At 44.5% G+C, this 16,103-nt stretch overlaps 1 protein-coding gene across 10 annotated transcripts in view; it reads left to right on the top strand.

Annotated features, from left to right (window-relative positions):
* TIAM1 (TIAM Rac1 associated GEF 1) overlaps positions 1 to 16,103 on the top strand; it is a 383,887-nt gene that overhangs the window by 302,124 nt on the left and 65,660 nt on the right. For all 10 annotated transcript variants that reach the window (XM_032353687.1, XM_032353692.1, XM_032353699.1 and 7 more), the window contains 2 exons: positions 5,489 to 5,593; positions 12,887 to 12,968. In XM_032353687.1, coding sequence (XP_032209578.1) covers positions 5,489 to 5,593; positions 12,887 to 12,968 — 187 coding nt within the window. The remainder of the gene's footprint in view (positions 1 to 5,488; positions 5,594 to 12,886; positions 12,969 to 16,103) is intronic.

The following is a 16,103-nucleotide window of genomic DNA, read 5'->3' as shown; positions in this document are numbered from 1 at the left end:
CCGTTGCATCTGGGGAGGGAAAAACTGAAAGAAATACATGTGACCTCTAGGATGGGAAACTCCCTTTCCTATAAAACAGAGCATTAGCCTCTTTTTGTGTGAGTATGTGACAGATGCCTGAGCTCATTCTCTCTGCTTTCACTTGAAGCTGAGAAACTTCCTAATCTTTTTCAAGGTCAACATGGTGTTATTTTTTTTCACTCCCGACGGGCAGCCGTTGGAAGTCCCTTGAGTGGGGGAAGCAAAGAGGAAAGAGCTTTCCTCATGGGCCCGTTTTTACTTTCACACAATTGATAGCACTAATAGTCCCATTTAGTTCTATCAAGTCCGAGAAAGAACTGCTGCCCCCCACCCATTACACAGATGGAGAAAGTGAGGCCCAGAGAGCCGTAGCTCCTGGCCCTGGGCTCACATCACAGTCAGTTTGCAAAAGGGGGATTGAACCCACATCCACCGAGGTTCTGAGCCTCAGTGTACCCTCCGGCACCAGATTGCTCATCAAGAAGGGTAGGATGTAAGGGTCAGAAGAATCTAGAATCTGTTCTTGAGACCGTGTGATGGTTTTCCCCAGGGCCGCGAAAGGGCAAGTAGAGACCTTTGTGGCATAATTTTGCCCTGGAAGAAACTGGATGGAGACAGTGACATTTTGAGGACCTCCTCACTCAACACAATGGTTTATAAACTGCCCAGCTTTCTGTCCCATAGCAAGCACCTCAGTGCTGTGTGTACCTCTGCAATCAGCAATTTTTAAATTTGTTAAAGAAAACAAATCACTAGGGCCTTTGTAAGGGGGGAAAAATGGCTCTTTTTATGAGTGGGAGAAATGAAACAGTCTGGCTCAAATAAGCCTTATGTGCAGGAAATGTAGAAGGACCATTTGTTTCGGGACAAAGCTAAAACCAGCCCCCATATAGGTGTTAAAAATAAATGATACTGTTACATGCTTTGAATCCTTCATGTACATGAATTCCAGCTTTTTGAAGATAATGGTATTTCTGTTCACATTTTTCATTTTAATTACTTAACAAAATTGGCCTATTGAGGATTTCTGCATTCTTTTATTTATAGATTAGCACGATTCTTTAGAGACCCATTAATATTCTGCAGAGCTGTGGGAGTTATTCTCAGAACTGCAGCTGAAGGTGTCAAAAGTAGGACTCTTGTGCTTTTTTTTTTTTTTCCCCCATAAGCCAAACTTACTTGGCATTACTTTAGGGCCTCCTGTATCCATCAGCCTCAGACACAATTAGGGATGGAAGGGTAGGTCAGTTTTCCAGTGACCATCGATGGGTGGAAAATTGAACAGTGAGTGGGGAAAATAATGATGGGCCCAATCTGAGATACTTTTCAAGCAGTTGTCTTGATAGAAACCCAAGGAATGGGGAGTAGTATTGTCGCAGCAACTAGAGACCATCTCTACAAAGATAGTTGGACCTGTCCCCCTATGACGTGTTTATTTCTATCGCTGGAAAGACTTTTCATGACATCATGAGGACAGAAGGTCATCCTGCCCAACTTTCCTTGTATCCTCAGCTCTTTTTCCCCAAAAGTAGAAATAAAGACAAAAAACAATATGGCGTGGGACAAGCTTAAGTGTCACGAGTTTAAAAATGGAAAACTTCTGTGTGCACTTTAAGAAATTGATGGTCTCTGGAAAAACACCCATGTAGGATAAATTATATAGTGTGCCGGGAGCCAGGTGCCTTCTAAAGCTGGCTGCTTCTCTGGAAAACACTTTATTGTCATTAGTAGAGCCGGCTTTATTCTTAAGAGGGAAAGAGATAATGGGGAAACAGTGCTACATGTTATTAATGATCTAATTAATGGTGAGTGTTTTTTTCTGTTGGAGGAGGGACTGAAAAAGAAAGGTGATTGTCAGAATGTCTGTCTTTTATTTCTTTATTGTCATTCTCAACGTGGGTGATGGATGCTTTTTCTGATATTTAATAATCAATCTCTTTCTTCTGTCTCTTGCATTCAGCTCATTCTCTTTCCTATTCTATCTGATCCACATCATTTCCCATCAGTTTGTCATCTACCATCCGAGAACCAGTCAAGTTCTGGTATAGTAAATGTTTCAAGATCTACATTTCATGTACCGTTCATGTTATGGATGTTATGGAAAAGATTGTTGCTAAATATAGCAGGTAACCACATTGGCCTATGGGTTTTCTATATATTCGATCATTGCAATTACCAAAATAATTGCAAAAAAATTCATTCATCCATAGTCACTGATATTATTCATGTGTGGCCCTGGGATGAGTTTTATTTCATGCCGTCCCTATGTTGGCTTATGCCTTTGATTATTCTATAACCATTGGCTTTAAAAAAAAAAAAAAGTCACCTTGAAGAGGAGGATAAATATCTTTGGAAATTCCATGGTAGTTGCGTGCGCACGCACGTGCGCGCTTGTGTGTGTGTATGTTTGCATGGATTTCTATATGTGGTAACTGCATGCTTTTATGTTTCCCTGAGAAGTTGGACCAAAATGGAAGAGCAATCCCATGTGGATTGAAAGATCACATTATTATCCATTATAATTTGCTCAGACTATTTACTGAAAAAAGCTGCATTGTCTTTTACTACTTCATCCTTTGAAGTAGATGCAAATTAAAAAAAATATATGCCAACCCTGCTAATACTTGTTCTATGGTAATATTCATCTTTGGGTATGACATGTGGCTATATGGCCTCAAAATGAAATCAGATGGTCTCTAAGTAATTCAAGTAATGCACTTTGGAAAACTGATTGGTACCACTTAAATCCCTCACTGATTTTTCTCTTGAGTTAGAAAGCTTTCTCTTGAATGTTTTACAAGTCTACAGCAGGCCAAATATTTAGAATTGCCATGTTAAAATATTTATTGATGCTTGGAATTCTTTTTTGCACAAAGATGTATTGCGAACATGGTAATTTGCTCGACCTGCCTTGGTATTGACTAGCAGATACTCGGGGAGCACAAAATTCTCCTTGAAAGTTCTGACGATCTGATTTAATTCATTAGGATGAAGAAGTTCATTGGTTAATTCATTAGGATCAGTATTAAAAATTTTGTTTGTTGCATATGCCATTTTTGTTTTTCAAAATCATCAGGACATTATTGTACATAGCTTTATGAAGTTTGGAAAAGGCGGTGGGGGAGGGAGGCGGCAAGAATCGGCCTCATTATCACTGTTGTCTTTTCTGTGCTCCTTGAAGTGAGGTACCTTGACAGCTGTCATTTGTCATTCTCTGTACATCTGTGCAAGTGTTTCAGCACAGGAGAACTTCAGGTGTGCTGAGAATCTCCAGTCTTCATCAGGACCATCTTAAGATGTTTGGTGCCTGAAGTGGGGCATCTGTCTCACACTGAGGGTTCAGGAACCAGAAACTTCTTAGGTGAGGTTGCTGTTCGGGTCCGACTTCCAGAAGACCGTCTGACTAAGTCACAGCCTCATTGGGAGTATCCGCAAAGTGTTTATTAACGATGACAGTAGGGTTGCCAAGTAGACTTGTTCCTTACCACGACCCGATGGAATTTCATTTCTGTTTCCTTACCACGACAGTCAGAAACAGATGGTGGACACAAGTTTTTTTCTTCTACTTAAAGATTTCAGTGAAGACCTGGGTAGGTGGGAAGCAGTTGCAGCTTCTGTCTCTGGAGGGAAACTTTCCTGATCCTTTTCCCCTAAATATTATTATTTCATGGATGTTTGTCTCAGCAGCTCTCCCACAAGCAATAGATCGCACACTTGAAAACTTGCCCGTTCTTTGCTTCTCTGGATTATCCGTACGCTCGTGTTGTCTTAGACACTGACCATCTGGGTTGGTGCGACACTGGGCATTGGACCAACGGTGCCTGTGATCACACGGCGAGCTTCAGACCCTCACTTGACTTGGGAGAGGATACACAGTGGGGGTTCCGAAGAGTCACTGATAGAAAACTTGCTCATCATCATGCTAGATGTTCAGAACACACTCATTTGCACTCTCTGGAAATGTGCAGGATTGATATTGTGGTCTCTGGAAATGTGCCTAAGGCAGGATGCCTGTCTTGTATGTATCTTTATTCAAATAGCAAAGGCCCCACCCGACCACCTTCCATTTTCTGCACACCCTTTCTCCATAGCCATACACACGCCTACAGGCTTCGTTTCTATTTCTGCAGTGCCTCACACGGGGCTGGGGACACTTACGAGTTTATTAGATGTGATCGAATGACTGTTATTGGAATAATTGTTGGCATGATCTTAGTTGGGCCTTGAAAATGTTTTTGGGGAGGTGGGCAGGGTAAGCAGGAGGAGCTTGAAAGCAGTGAAAAATCCATTTCACTTACCTTTAAATAATTCTCCCCATTGGAGCTTTGGGTGGGAAGAGATTTTATATTTACAAAAAATGTCAGACTTGTGTAAGAGTAGAGAATCATGTCATAAACCTCCTGCATGTCATACTATCACCAAGGTCCTGTGATTCCCGAAATTATGTTTCGACTGTTTACCAACTCCCTTCCCTGCTCTGAATTGTTTTGGAGGCAAATTGCAGATATCGTATCTTTATCTCCTAGTACTTGAGGATGAATCTCTAAAAGATAAGGCTTTAGAAAAAAATGACTTGATTCAAACATTTTCTAACAATCATTTTCAGGCTGCCATGTAACTTTCGAAGAGCATTTTTTTATGTTTTTCTCTGCATCTTCATGAATTTAGATGGAGGGTTAGTCATAAAACCACATATGCCGCCATGGCTTCCCCCACCTGCAATGTTAAACTGAGGATGACTTTCTAGAGGGGAAAAATCAGTTGACCCGTTCTGGACCAAAGGAGAAGGCCTGGATATTTCAATCCTTAACGATTTTAGAATTGTTTTCTTTGGGCAAGTCATTCAGTGTGTTTCCAAAGCTGGACCTGTGCCCGTCTGCACTGCCCCCGGAGGGAGTCTCACTCAGGGTGTATATAAATAAGACTGAAATCCAAATGCCTTGTCTTCACACTGACTCGCCTGCAAATGAACTGTTAACAACTGTCCCAGTGTCCCCATGTGGTTAGAAAAACAACTTTGCTGGGCACAGCTTTTCTCTACCACTGGGAGTACTTCCTTGCCTTTCTGTTACTCTGCTCCTTTAATCACCTTTGTGTGTTTGGAATTATGTGGAAGGGCTTCTTTGATCTGGTGGGTTTTGTTGCAAAACCGGTGTTAAAGGGTATGACTCAGATCAGCAGCAGTGGAGAAGCGACTCAGTTATTTCCATGGAATCATAAAGTCATAGCTACCCATGGGATGTTATTCATCTATTGAATGAAAATGCTTTCAAGATTTGAGTTTTCAGCGTAAACCTTCTAAGAGGTATAGAAACGTTACCCCCCTCTGCAGTGAGAAATCTCTGGAGTCTAGAAATCTCTAGAACTCTCTAGAATTCTCGGGATGGTAATATGCCAGTGGGCGCTAATGATTCCTCTTTACTATTGAACAGACATTGTCTTTTCTTTTTCCTTCCTCTTGTCCCAGACACATCACCTGGATTATTCCGCTCATTACCTGCGTCTGAAATTCCTAATAGAAAACAAAATGCAACACTACGTTCCAAAGCCCGAGGAGGACATTTATGAGCTGGTAATGTTTATGACTGTTGTCCAAGTACATTCTGTGGGAGATTATTTTTAAATTATATGTGTGCCCGTGCTAATTGTGGTTGGTGAAGAGGAACGAATTCTAAAATAAATGAGCCTCCTTCAGCGCTCTAAACTTGGTGAAGGTGGCCTTACTTCTCACAATGTGTCTGCCGAGTAGAAATGCCACCTTTGTGCGATCGTGAAAGATTGAAATCCGGAGCTGCCCCTGAGAATTTTAGTTGCTTTCCTTGTGGCTTTGGCAGTCCTTTGTTTTGAATCAGTGACTCAGAGATCAGCTGGCTCTTGTTGGGAATGTAGGGGGGGAAGCACTAACTTCCGTGTTGACTGACTCCTACCTGTGTATGGGAACCGATGGGTCGAGTCCCGTGGGATGAAAAGGCGGCGCTGGGATTGTATGTCCCCGTCTTTTATAACTGTCCTTACGGCAGTTCCTGGGGACATTTACATAGGTTCGAGCCTCATCACGGGACATGGGTTCTAAACTGGAGCTGGGTTTTTTTTTTTTTTCTTTAAAGATTTTATTTATTCATTTGACACAGAGAGATCACAAGTAGGCAGAGAGGCAGGCAGAGAGAGAGAGAGGAGGAAGCAGGCTCCCCGCGGAGCAGAGAACCCGATGCGGGACTCGATCCCAGGACCCTGAGATCATGACCTGAGCCGAAGGCAGCGGCTTAACCCACTGAGCCACCCAGGCGCCCAAGGAGCTGGGTTTTATATTGGCCCTACTGCTTACTCATTTTGTGGTATTGGCAAAGAAAGAGGTGCTGATAGAGTTGACCCCTGAACAGTGCAGGGGCCCCGGGGCATTAAATGCCTGCATGGCCAAAAATTCGAGCGAATTTTTGATTTCCCTGAAACTGAACTGCACATAGCTTGCTGTTGACTGGAAATCTCACCCATAGTGTTGACAGTCAGTGAACGCATAGTTTGTATGTTGCATCCATTATGTCCTGTATTGTTGCAATAAAGTAAGCTGGAGAAAAGAAAACGTTATTAAGAAAGTCACAGGAAGAGGGGGCGCCTGGGTGGCTCAGTTGGTAAAGCAGCTGATTTCAGCTCAGGTCATGATCTTTGGGTCCAGGGATCAAGCCCTGCATCGGGGTCCCTCACTCATCACCGAGTCTGTTTGTCCCTCTCCCTCTGCTGCTCCCCCTGCTCGTGCTCTCTCTCTCTCTCTCAAATAAATAAATAAAATCTTTTTAAAAAAGTTATAAGGAAGAAAAAATACATTTACAGCCCTCTAAAAAATAACTATGTAAAAAATGGACCCATGTAGTTAAAACCTTTGTTGTTCAAGGGTCATCTGTGCTTAATTTTGAGGATTTCGCAAAGATTAGACATCATGATGCACATAGTAGATACTCAGTCAAAGGTGGTCCCAGCAGCAAGACGGCGACAAGTTCCTTTTTTGTTAGGCGAGTGATACATTTTTCAGTTCGAGGAAGAGACGTTTGAGGAGCAAGGCGCCTCTCTCTTGGAATTCGTTCTTCCCTCTCTGCACTTAGTCATTCCTCTGGGGGCCACCGTGCTTCTTGCCACGGAAACACGAATGATAACAGCATGACTTCAGACACGCTTGCACCACAGAAAGCAGAACTGGAAACTTAAACCCCAGTAGTCTCTCTCTCTGAAAAGGAGAAGCGTGATTTAAAATTTAGTGGGGAATTTTGTTTCCAATCCACTGCTTTTTTGACGTTCACTTCGTGTATGCTAGAGCTCAGCGAGCGAGAAGCACGCAGTTCGAGGAGTTTGAACCCATGTATGCCGTCCTGCTTCCCGTGCTACGGTCCTAAGTTAGAACGTTGCCATCATCCTGAAATGTTCCCTCGTGCGCCTTTAAGTGTTGCTAATGAAATCGGAGAGGGAGTGCGTCCGCTGCGCTTTTCTGAGCCATGCAATCAACAGAAGAAGGTCAAGACCAGTCTATTTCCAAGCATCGCCTAAATAATTGACTGTTAACAGAAGAGGGAACTTTTAGCGGAGAGTAGCTGATTTGTTTTTCCCCCCTCTGGCATGTGGAAGAGCCCCAGCTTTGTTCTCTCTGAGCAGAGGAAAGAAAACCCTGTTCCTTACGTAAAAAAGGAAAGCGCGTTGGCAGTAAGACTGGAATCGCCGCCAGATCACCCATGTGTTTGCATCTTGGTGGTCGTGACTTTCCTATATTGCACCTGACCCACTTCCGTGTCCCTCGTCTCCCACACATAGCAAGTGCTTGAGACACATCTTATGAAATTATATAGACTCAATTACTGTTTTTGAGTCTTGGCCGTTGTGTAGTTCATCTAATGTAGGAGACGGAGGTGTGCCAAGGTTAGTCTGTTTGTATCTACGGTTGCTGGACAGATGTTCTAATTATAATTTTTTAAAAGAATCTAAAATGCGAACAGAGCATGGGATTCTCTCTTGCTCGTTGCGAAAGGTCTCCAGCTCGGAGATCCCTGAGGAGGCAAACGCCGGAGACTCATTAATTTTATTGTTTATTGTGAGTATTGCTTACTCACATCTCTGTTTTTATCGGATTCTGAACTTTTTTGTTCTTTTTTTTTTTTTTTTTAAGATTTTATTTATTTGAGAGAGAGAGAGAAAGAGAGCATGGTTGGGGGAGGGGCAGAACGAGAGGGAGAAGCAGACTCCCCGGCCGAGCAGGGAGCCTGAGACCGGGAGGGGCTCGATCGCAGGACCCCAGGATCATGACCTGAGCCCAAGGCAGATGCTTCACTGACTGAGCTGCTCAGGGGCCCAGGAATTTTTGGTTCGTAAGATAGCCTGGGCAACTTGGTAAAGCCTGCATGAAATAAAATACGTCGGCTTGCCAGTGGCCTAATTATGTAGAAATAATTATCAAAAACAGTCTTAAAATTATAGATAATATATGTGCTTATTTATTGGGTCATTAAATAATAAGAGCTAGCGGTAAGTCTGATAGCTCCCGCTGTTTTGAAGTCGTGATGAGCATGAATAACACTTTGAGGTAGTAGTGGCCGCTAGAATGTGACTGGGAAATAACTAATTTTTTTCTCGTGACAGGTCACAGCGACTGCTAATACTCCTGTATTTGTTGTCTGCATGTATTTCTGATTGGAGATTTCAGTTGCTTCAAATGCTAGGTTTCAGTTGTTATTTTTTTTTTTTTCACCATGTAAGTTTATACCCCACCTTGAATTCTGCCCAAGGGTTCCTGGTTTCCAGTCCCTGGTACAGGCCATTAACTGGTTCTGATGTCCTTCTGAGGCAAGAGGTATTTGAACCCACAGTGTGCCTAGAGGCTCTTCGAGAGTTTGCAGATTTCAACGTGTTGACCCTTACTGACCAAGCATCAGACCACTCGTGGTTAATTGGTTCCCAGTGCCCACCTCCATTTTATCTTTATTTTTATTTATTTTATTTTTAAAAAAACATTTTTTTAATTTATTTGACAGAGATAGAGAGGCAGTCAGAGAGTGGGGGGGAAATAGCTCCCCGAGAAGCAGAGAGCCCGATGCGGGACTCGATCCCAGGACCCTGAGATCATGACCTGTGCCGAAGGCAGAGGTTTAACCCACTAAGCCAGCCAAGTGCCCCATTTTTATTTTTAAAGATTTTATTTATTTGTGAGAGAGAGCAAGTGCACTCACAAGCGGTGTAGTGGCAGGCAAAAGGAAAGAGGGAAGCAGGCTCCCTGCTGATCAAAGAGCCCGTTGGGGGACTCGATCCCAGGACCCTGAGATCATGACCTGAGCCGAAGGCAGACGTTTAACCCACTGAGCCATCCAGGCGCCCCTCCTCCATTTTATTTTTGACAGACCAGGGAAGCTCACGGATGTACGAAGTGGTTTTCTCAAAAAGAACTCATTTACAGATGACTGTCCCATTATATCATCTATAAACGATTCTCTGACATTGTTTTACCCACTGTTCTTTCGTAGGAAAGCCGGTAGTTATTAGGAAAAGTGTGTACTGGATTTTAAAGACTTCAGGGGTCTGGCATGTTCACTCTGTGGCTTAGGGGGATCCTCGTGCTTGTGAATGGCTGCAACGTGTTGGTGACCTGTTCGTCTGCTTGGCTGTTTACTTTCTGATATTAAGTGCTATCTCCTTGGCTACTTTTTCATATTTGGTGGTTGGGCCCAGTGGATGGGATGATAATGAATGAGAAGCACTGGCTTTTCAAAACCCATTTTAAATGTGTTTTCCTTGAAGTGACGGGGGAATAAAGAGTTTGCAGAAACACTGATTAATTGATTTCCTAACCAGTACATATTTATTTAGCACTTCTGTGTGCCTACCACGACTATAGCTGTTCCAGGCACTGGGAGACGCCATCAAAAACCCTTCCTCCTAGGGACGCCTGGCTGGTGCAGCCCACAAACCATATGATTCTTAATCTTGGGGTCATGAGTTCAAGTCCCACCTTGGGCGTAGAGCCTACTTTAAAAAAAAAAAAAAAGATGGAAAAAAGTCTCCATTCTTCATGGAACTGATATTCAAATTTGTGAAGACAGATATAAAAATATATAATTTTTTTTGCATAAAAACATGGAAATGCACACTTTCGGAGGATGTCAAGAGCTTGGAGAGGAAAGGTTAGGTCTAGGGGACAGAAAGTTGGGGCATCCGGAGGCCGAGGGTGCTGCTCCTTCAGCTGTGTTTGGGGTGATGTGTGAGCAGAAGTGAAGTGAGACCACGAGTCGTGGAGGGATTTTGGAGGGAAGTGTTTTAGGATGAGGGAACAGAGGGGGTTGAGGCCCTGTCAGGGGGCGGGGGGCGGGAGTGGTGGGAGTGAAGGGGGTTTGCTTGCTGTGTGAGGAGGGCCGTGGGTAGGGTAAGTGAAGGGGCTGGCGCGGGAGGCTTGAGGAGGTAGGAGAGGAGGGAGTCGGAAGCAGGGTAGGCCATCTGGGGTGTGCGGGAGAGGGGAAGCCCCCGGGGAAGAAGGACATTAGCAGACTTCTGTTTTAGTAGGCTCACTGCCTGATGGGTGGCCAGTGGACCATAAGAGGAAGAGCTGAGAGCAGTCAGGGGGCTAGTGGGCAGCGGTAGCGGGGGCGGTGGGTGTTCCTGGCTTGGACCAGGGCTCCCAGAGGAGCTGTGGAAACAGATGATTATGATTTCACGATAACTCGAACACTTGGTAATCAAGTTTTTTCTTAAATCTGATGACCTTTTTAATCTGGTGTTTGAAAAGCGGGAAGGCGTGAGACACCGTTGATTTAGTCAAATAAAGGGAATGTCTTTGACGTTTCGCTGTTGAAGCTCTTTGTATAAAAGGACACAATTTTAGCATTTCTAGTTTCACGTATTGATTGTGCTTGCACTGAAAATATATTTTAAAGTGCAGACCCTTCTTGAGATTTTGATATGTTTTATTAGTGCTTTTTACTAAACACGGTGTTAGTCTAACTACCCCCAGGAAGGACTGTGGCCAAGGGGCTTACCTAGATTACACTAAGTTATCGTCTGACGCTGGTCAAAGACACAACGGCTTTCACACCAAATCCAAAGAAAAGTAGGAGGCAATAATAGGAAAGAATAGGAAGATTATTCACAAAGCTATGGTCTGTGGAAACCATTTGGAACTTTCCGGAGATGATTGGAACAGTGGCATACTGCCACCTAGGGTAAGAGTTTGGCTCTCAAGGAAATTTTTTAAAAGCATGGTGTGAAGAGCGCTGGGAGTTACAGGCAACTGAGGAATTATTGAACACAACCTCTGAAACTAACGATGTGTACTGTATGTTGGCTAATGGTTTAAATTTTAAAAAGGGAATAAAAGTAAAAACTAAGGCTCAAAGTAAGTCGAAGGGAACACAGTTCATGGCATTTTATTGACCAGTCCGTGATGTTCTCAAATAATGGCATAAAATGTTAGTATATTTGGTAGTTTTGACTTTGGTCACCGTATCTTCTGAACTAAAGATAGGTTTTATAACATTTCTTCTGATTCGTAGAAGGTATTTGTATGAACATTTTTCTGAAGTACGAAAAGAAAAAAACACATGAAATTACACGCCTAACCCATGGCATTTGTTGACAGTTGCATGATGTGAGCGTGTTCTAGAGGACCTGGGCTGTGTGGTTGGTGGTCCCTTTATTCCAGGCTCCCTGAGTCCCAAGCATCAGATTCATCTCTCCCACCTGTCAGCTGCCCTAAGAGAAGAAAAGGAAACTGCCATTCTTTTCTACTTGCCTGTATTACATTATTTCTGGAGGAATCACCATGTGGTCAGAGATGGGAGCAGGTTTAGATAACCACCAAGACTTCCCGTTCATGCTAAGAGACATCCTTTTCTTATTGACCTTGGCACAAACAGATTTTCAGTTCAAAACTGAATGATAGCTTTTAAGTTCCATATGAGCTTTGACATATGTATTTGTTTTTGGAATACTTACCATAATTTTGGAAATGGCCTTTGGCTTGCTTACCTAAGAAGTGAGGTTTGGTACCTCCAAGTGAAAATGAATTAAACTAAATTCAGATAAAGTTTCTGGTATGTGACCTGCAGCTTTCTGTTGCCTTTTCCCCCCTCCCAAGATTTCTTGGGTTTCTAGAGAACTGATTAATTTACATTCTTTAGTTTCCTAGCTAATTAGGTATAATCCAGCAGCTAAACAAGAATACCCTCCATTTATATAATTTGCTGTCCATTTCAGTTCTTTACCTTGTTGTCATCTCTTGTGCTACCATGAGCCCTTTGGACAAAAGTGGTTTGTGAACAGAAGAAAATGGAAGCACAGGAGATTTCTCCTTATTTCTAGAAATCTGTTGTCAAGATTTTTATAATGTCCTTCGGATTTTAATAAATTTTTCCCCAGTACTGGAGATTTGTGAGGGGAGGCAGAGGAAGAAGAAGAGAGAGAATCTTAAGTGGGCTCCAAGCGGCCAGTGTGGGGGAAGGGGGTTCGATCAGACGACCCTGAGATCGTGACCTGAGCGGACATTGAGAGTCAGACGCCTTAGTAACCGAGTCACCCAGGCGAGGTGTCGCGAATACTGGAGATTGTTTATGACTTTAGCCAATTTATTTCTCAGGTCTGTGAGAGATACCAGGTGGGAAAAACGTACAAAGTGGTGTTGAGGGCTTATTTAGAAACTGGAACCATAGCTAAGTTGGGGAATATGAGTTTGACATTTCTGCTGTGGTTCTTAATGAGTTCAGTTCGATAAAGAGACTGGGATGTGATGAGACTTTACTTCCAAGTATCAATTGCGAGAAAATAGATCCACAAAACGATGTCTATTCCTAGTAAGTTATTTATAATGAAATCCTCATCAGACTCCTCTTTGTCAACTTTTCAGCTGTACAAAGAAATTGAAATTTGCCCAAAAGTCACTCGGAACATCCAGATTGAGAAGTCAGATACAGCCAGTGATAATTATGGTACGTTTATTTTTCTTTGATCTTTGGTGTTTTTCAAGTTAAAGCAATTCCTGGGTAAATATGCACCTATTTACAATTCAGGAAAATGCCTTTGGGGCCTGTTTAGAACAGATAGCACATCTGGCTTCTGTGCTCTGCAGAGCAGCCAACGTCAGGAAAAAAGAGATATTTACTGTGGGTATGGGGAAGACTTCAGCGTAAATTTCATAACCTTAATCAGCAGGATTCAACTGTCATACAAAGGAAATGCCTGTATCGGGAGTAGGTTACTTTATCTTGTGGTGTACGCTTAGTAATGAAGAAATGATCTTTTCACACCTCTTTCCCTCAGATATACTCATTATTCTCCCTTCTCCCACAAATCATGTGAAAGGAAGTCATTTGGGGGGTGTTTGGGGGGACCCCAAGACCACCCCTAGAGTTGTTGATTCACTAACACGACCCAGAGGACTCCGTATATAGTCCTACTCACGACCATGACTTATTACAGGGAAACTGAACAAAGCAACATCAATAAAGGGGAAAGGCACACAGTGGAGTTGGAGGAAACCCGGTACAAGCTTCCGAGAATCCTCCCCCAGTCACACAGAGCGTCCTTACTGTCCCCAGCAACAAGCAGACAGTGCCTGGGAGCCGTGGTCCAGTGGGGAAGCTTGTTGGAGACTCAGTGCCCTGACAGCCACATAGACACCCTCTGCCTCGAGTGCACCAGAGTCTCGGACTCCCAGGCGGAAAGCAGGTGTTGGGCGTAAACCATATTACTTGCACACATTCGAGACCCAGGGAGCCTCATGAGGGTGATGGGAACCCACCCCAAATCCAAGTCCCCAGATGCCAGCCAGGGGCCAGACCTGTGAACAGGCCTTTCGAAGACTAGCGCTCAGGGTTGCCATGATAACGCTTCTCCCCGCTGTTGCCCACATCCTGGCGTCGTTGACTAGATCATCCCTTCCATATGCTCCCGACTGCTTAGCATCACGCTGTGTGATCGGAAAAGCAGTGGAGCTGGTGCTTCAGTAAAAGACGTGGGGAAATCCATCCCACCACGTCGGCCGTGAGGTAGCTCCGGACAGGGAAATGCCTTCCTAACGTCACCACGCATCCGTCCTGGGTTGGCTGGGACGCTCTGTGTGGTCCTCACTCCAGGACACGGGCCCCCGGCCGCTGCCACCTGGGGCAGGTGGTGAGAGCAGGTGGTAAGCCAGGCCCCGTGCACCCCAGCATCCTCCAGGGGGCAGGGAAGCATAGCCCTGCTCTGTGCAGGGAAGAGGGGAGCCTGGAAAGCCGGAGGGAAAGACAGGAGCCTACGCTACATGCTCATTTACCGTTTCTCCCTGAGTTCAGGTTTTCAGCTTTTTAGCATCTGAGCATCTTCAGGTCCTTTCCTGCGCAGCGGGAGGGCGCGGTCCTTCCGTACTCGCTCCCGCAGGTGCCCGGTCCTCGTCTCCGGACGCTCCCGAGGCCACGTGGCTTAACGGAGAGAACCTAATTGTGAACCCCGGTCACCGGCATGACGCCTTCCTGCTGTTTCCCTCTTGACCCTAAAACTAAAGATGTCGTGAACCCGGAGGATGTTTTCGATGGCAGAGGATAAATGTCTGTGAAGGGCTTATTAATGCCTCAGAAGCGTGACCTTGGTCATTAAAGCAGTTACTGGGAGCGGTGCTATAAAGAAGCATCTGGGTTCTTCAAAGGAGGATGCACCACGCACTCTTTTCTCTTCAAGCAGCGAGAAGCAGGAAAGGGCTGAATTTCAAGCTCCTGATATGGAACTCTAAGGTTGACTGGTACTTGGACTCAGAAATGGGGCATAAATATATATAATGGGGCGCATATATATATATATATATATTATTGACATGACTCAACCCACTTGCATTTCCACGCTGAAGGTGTTAGAGCCCATCAGACATCTGCCCAGAATGTCTTGTCAGCTGCACTTCTCAGACCGTCTGATGTCTTCGGAAGCAGGGTTTTTGTTTCGTTTTGTTTTCCTGTCCCCCGTGGACCACCGCTGCTTTCGTAAACTAGGAGAGCTCACACGTGGAGGTGTGCCAAGGTCACACGGCGGGGTTCTCAACGCTTAGCCTCAGTTTCTGTCCTTACGCGACTGTCAGCAGCCAGCTGTTCTGGGATCCTGGATTGCACTTTCTAGAACCTGCTACAGGGGCTACTCTGAGTTCACGCGGGCATAAGGTTTTCCAACAGCGTATTGATTGAGAAGTTAAACAGTCCCCCAATCCCGAGAGGCCCAGTTGCCTCTGACCTCAGAACCACCAGTGAGTCTCTAAATCCAGCGTATCCGTACCAAACCCCAGCACCCAGGAAGGGCGCCTTCCTGCTGTGTCCCGAGCTTGGTATATGTGAAAGTGACTAGCGAGCGCCAGCGTACAAAAAGCTACAAGCCACATGCTGCCCTCTGTCTTAGAGCACTTCAGGGAGGGGAATAGCACCTAATAATCCAACTGATGGAACCACTGGGAAGATTCGACGCTTCCTTAATATCTCCCGGTTGCCCTTCCCACCACCTCGGGCTGCAGGGTATTTGCAAACCTCGTTGAAATCTGATCAGATAGTTAGGAGATGAAACACGATCGCCTCCGCTGCCTTGAAATTGCCTGGGATGCCTCGGACGCATCGTTTAAGGAACATTCGTTCCTTTTTCTCCGGGGACTGCCGCTGGTGTGTTTCGGTCGTGTAAACCGTTCCTGTCAGAGGTGCCTTCACTTGGCCCATTCTCTGAATTTCCCTGTACCCTGGAATCTGATTTTGGGTACTTCCCTGCTGTTTCTGATGTTGTCATGATTTTTCTTTGGCTATAGATTTTAGTATGAAGAACCTTCTGGTTGGTTCTCACAGGACTTTGTCACCTTGGTTTCTTTTCTTAGTTTTAATCACTTCCGTCATTCTCGAGAGCAGTACGGCACTCGTGGTGTCTCCTATCGGCAGTCTTTTGGGGCTACTTTACATTCATCGGCTGGGAATTAGATTGTTATTATCCTATTTAAAAGGAAAAAAAAAACTTGACTGTACTGGATTAACAGTTAAAATCAGTGTTCTTTAGTAACCTCAAAATAACCCAGCTGTAGGATGTACCCTATTTTCTTTGTATCTGTCAGTGTCGAAGATGGGTAT

This window comes from Mustela erminea, chromosome 1 (assembly GCF_009829155.1).
Source record: "Mustela erminea isolate mMusErm1 chromosome 1, mMusErm1.Pri, whole genome shotgun sequence".
NCBI lineage: Eukaryota > Metazoa > Chordata > Mammalia > Carnivora > Mustelidae > Mustela > Mustela erminea.
Note: the sequence above shows the minus strand (reverse complement) of the source record. Positions and strands in the feature narration are given on the sequence as shown.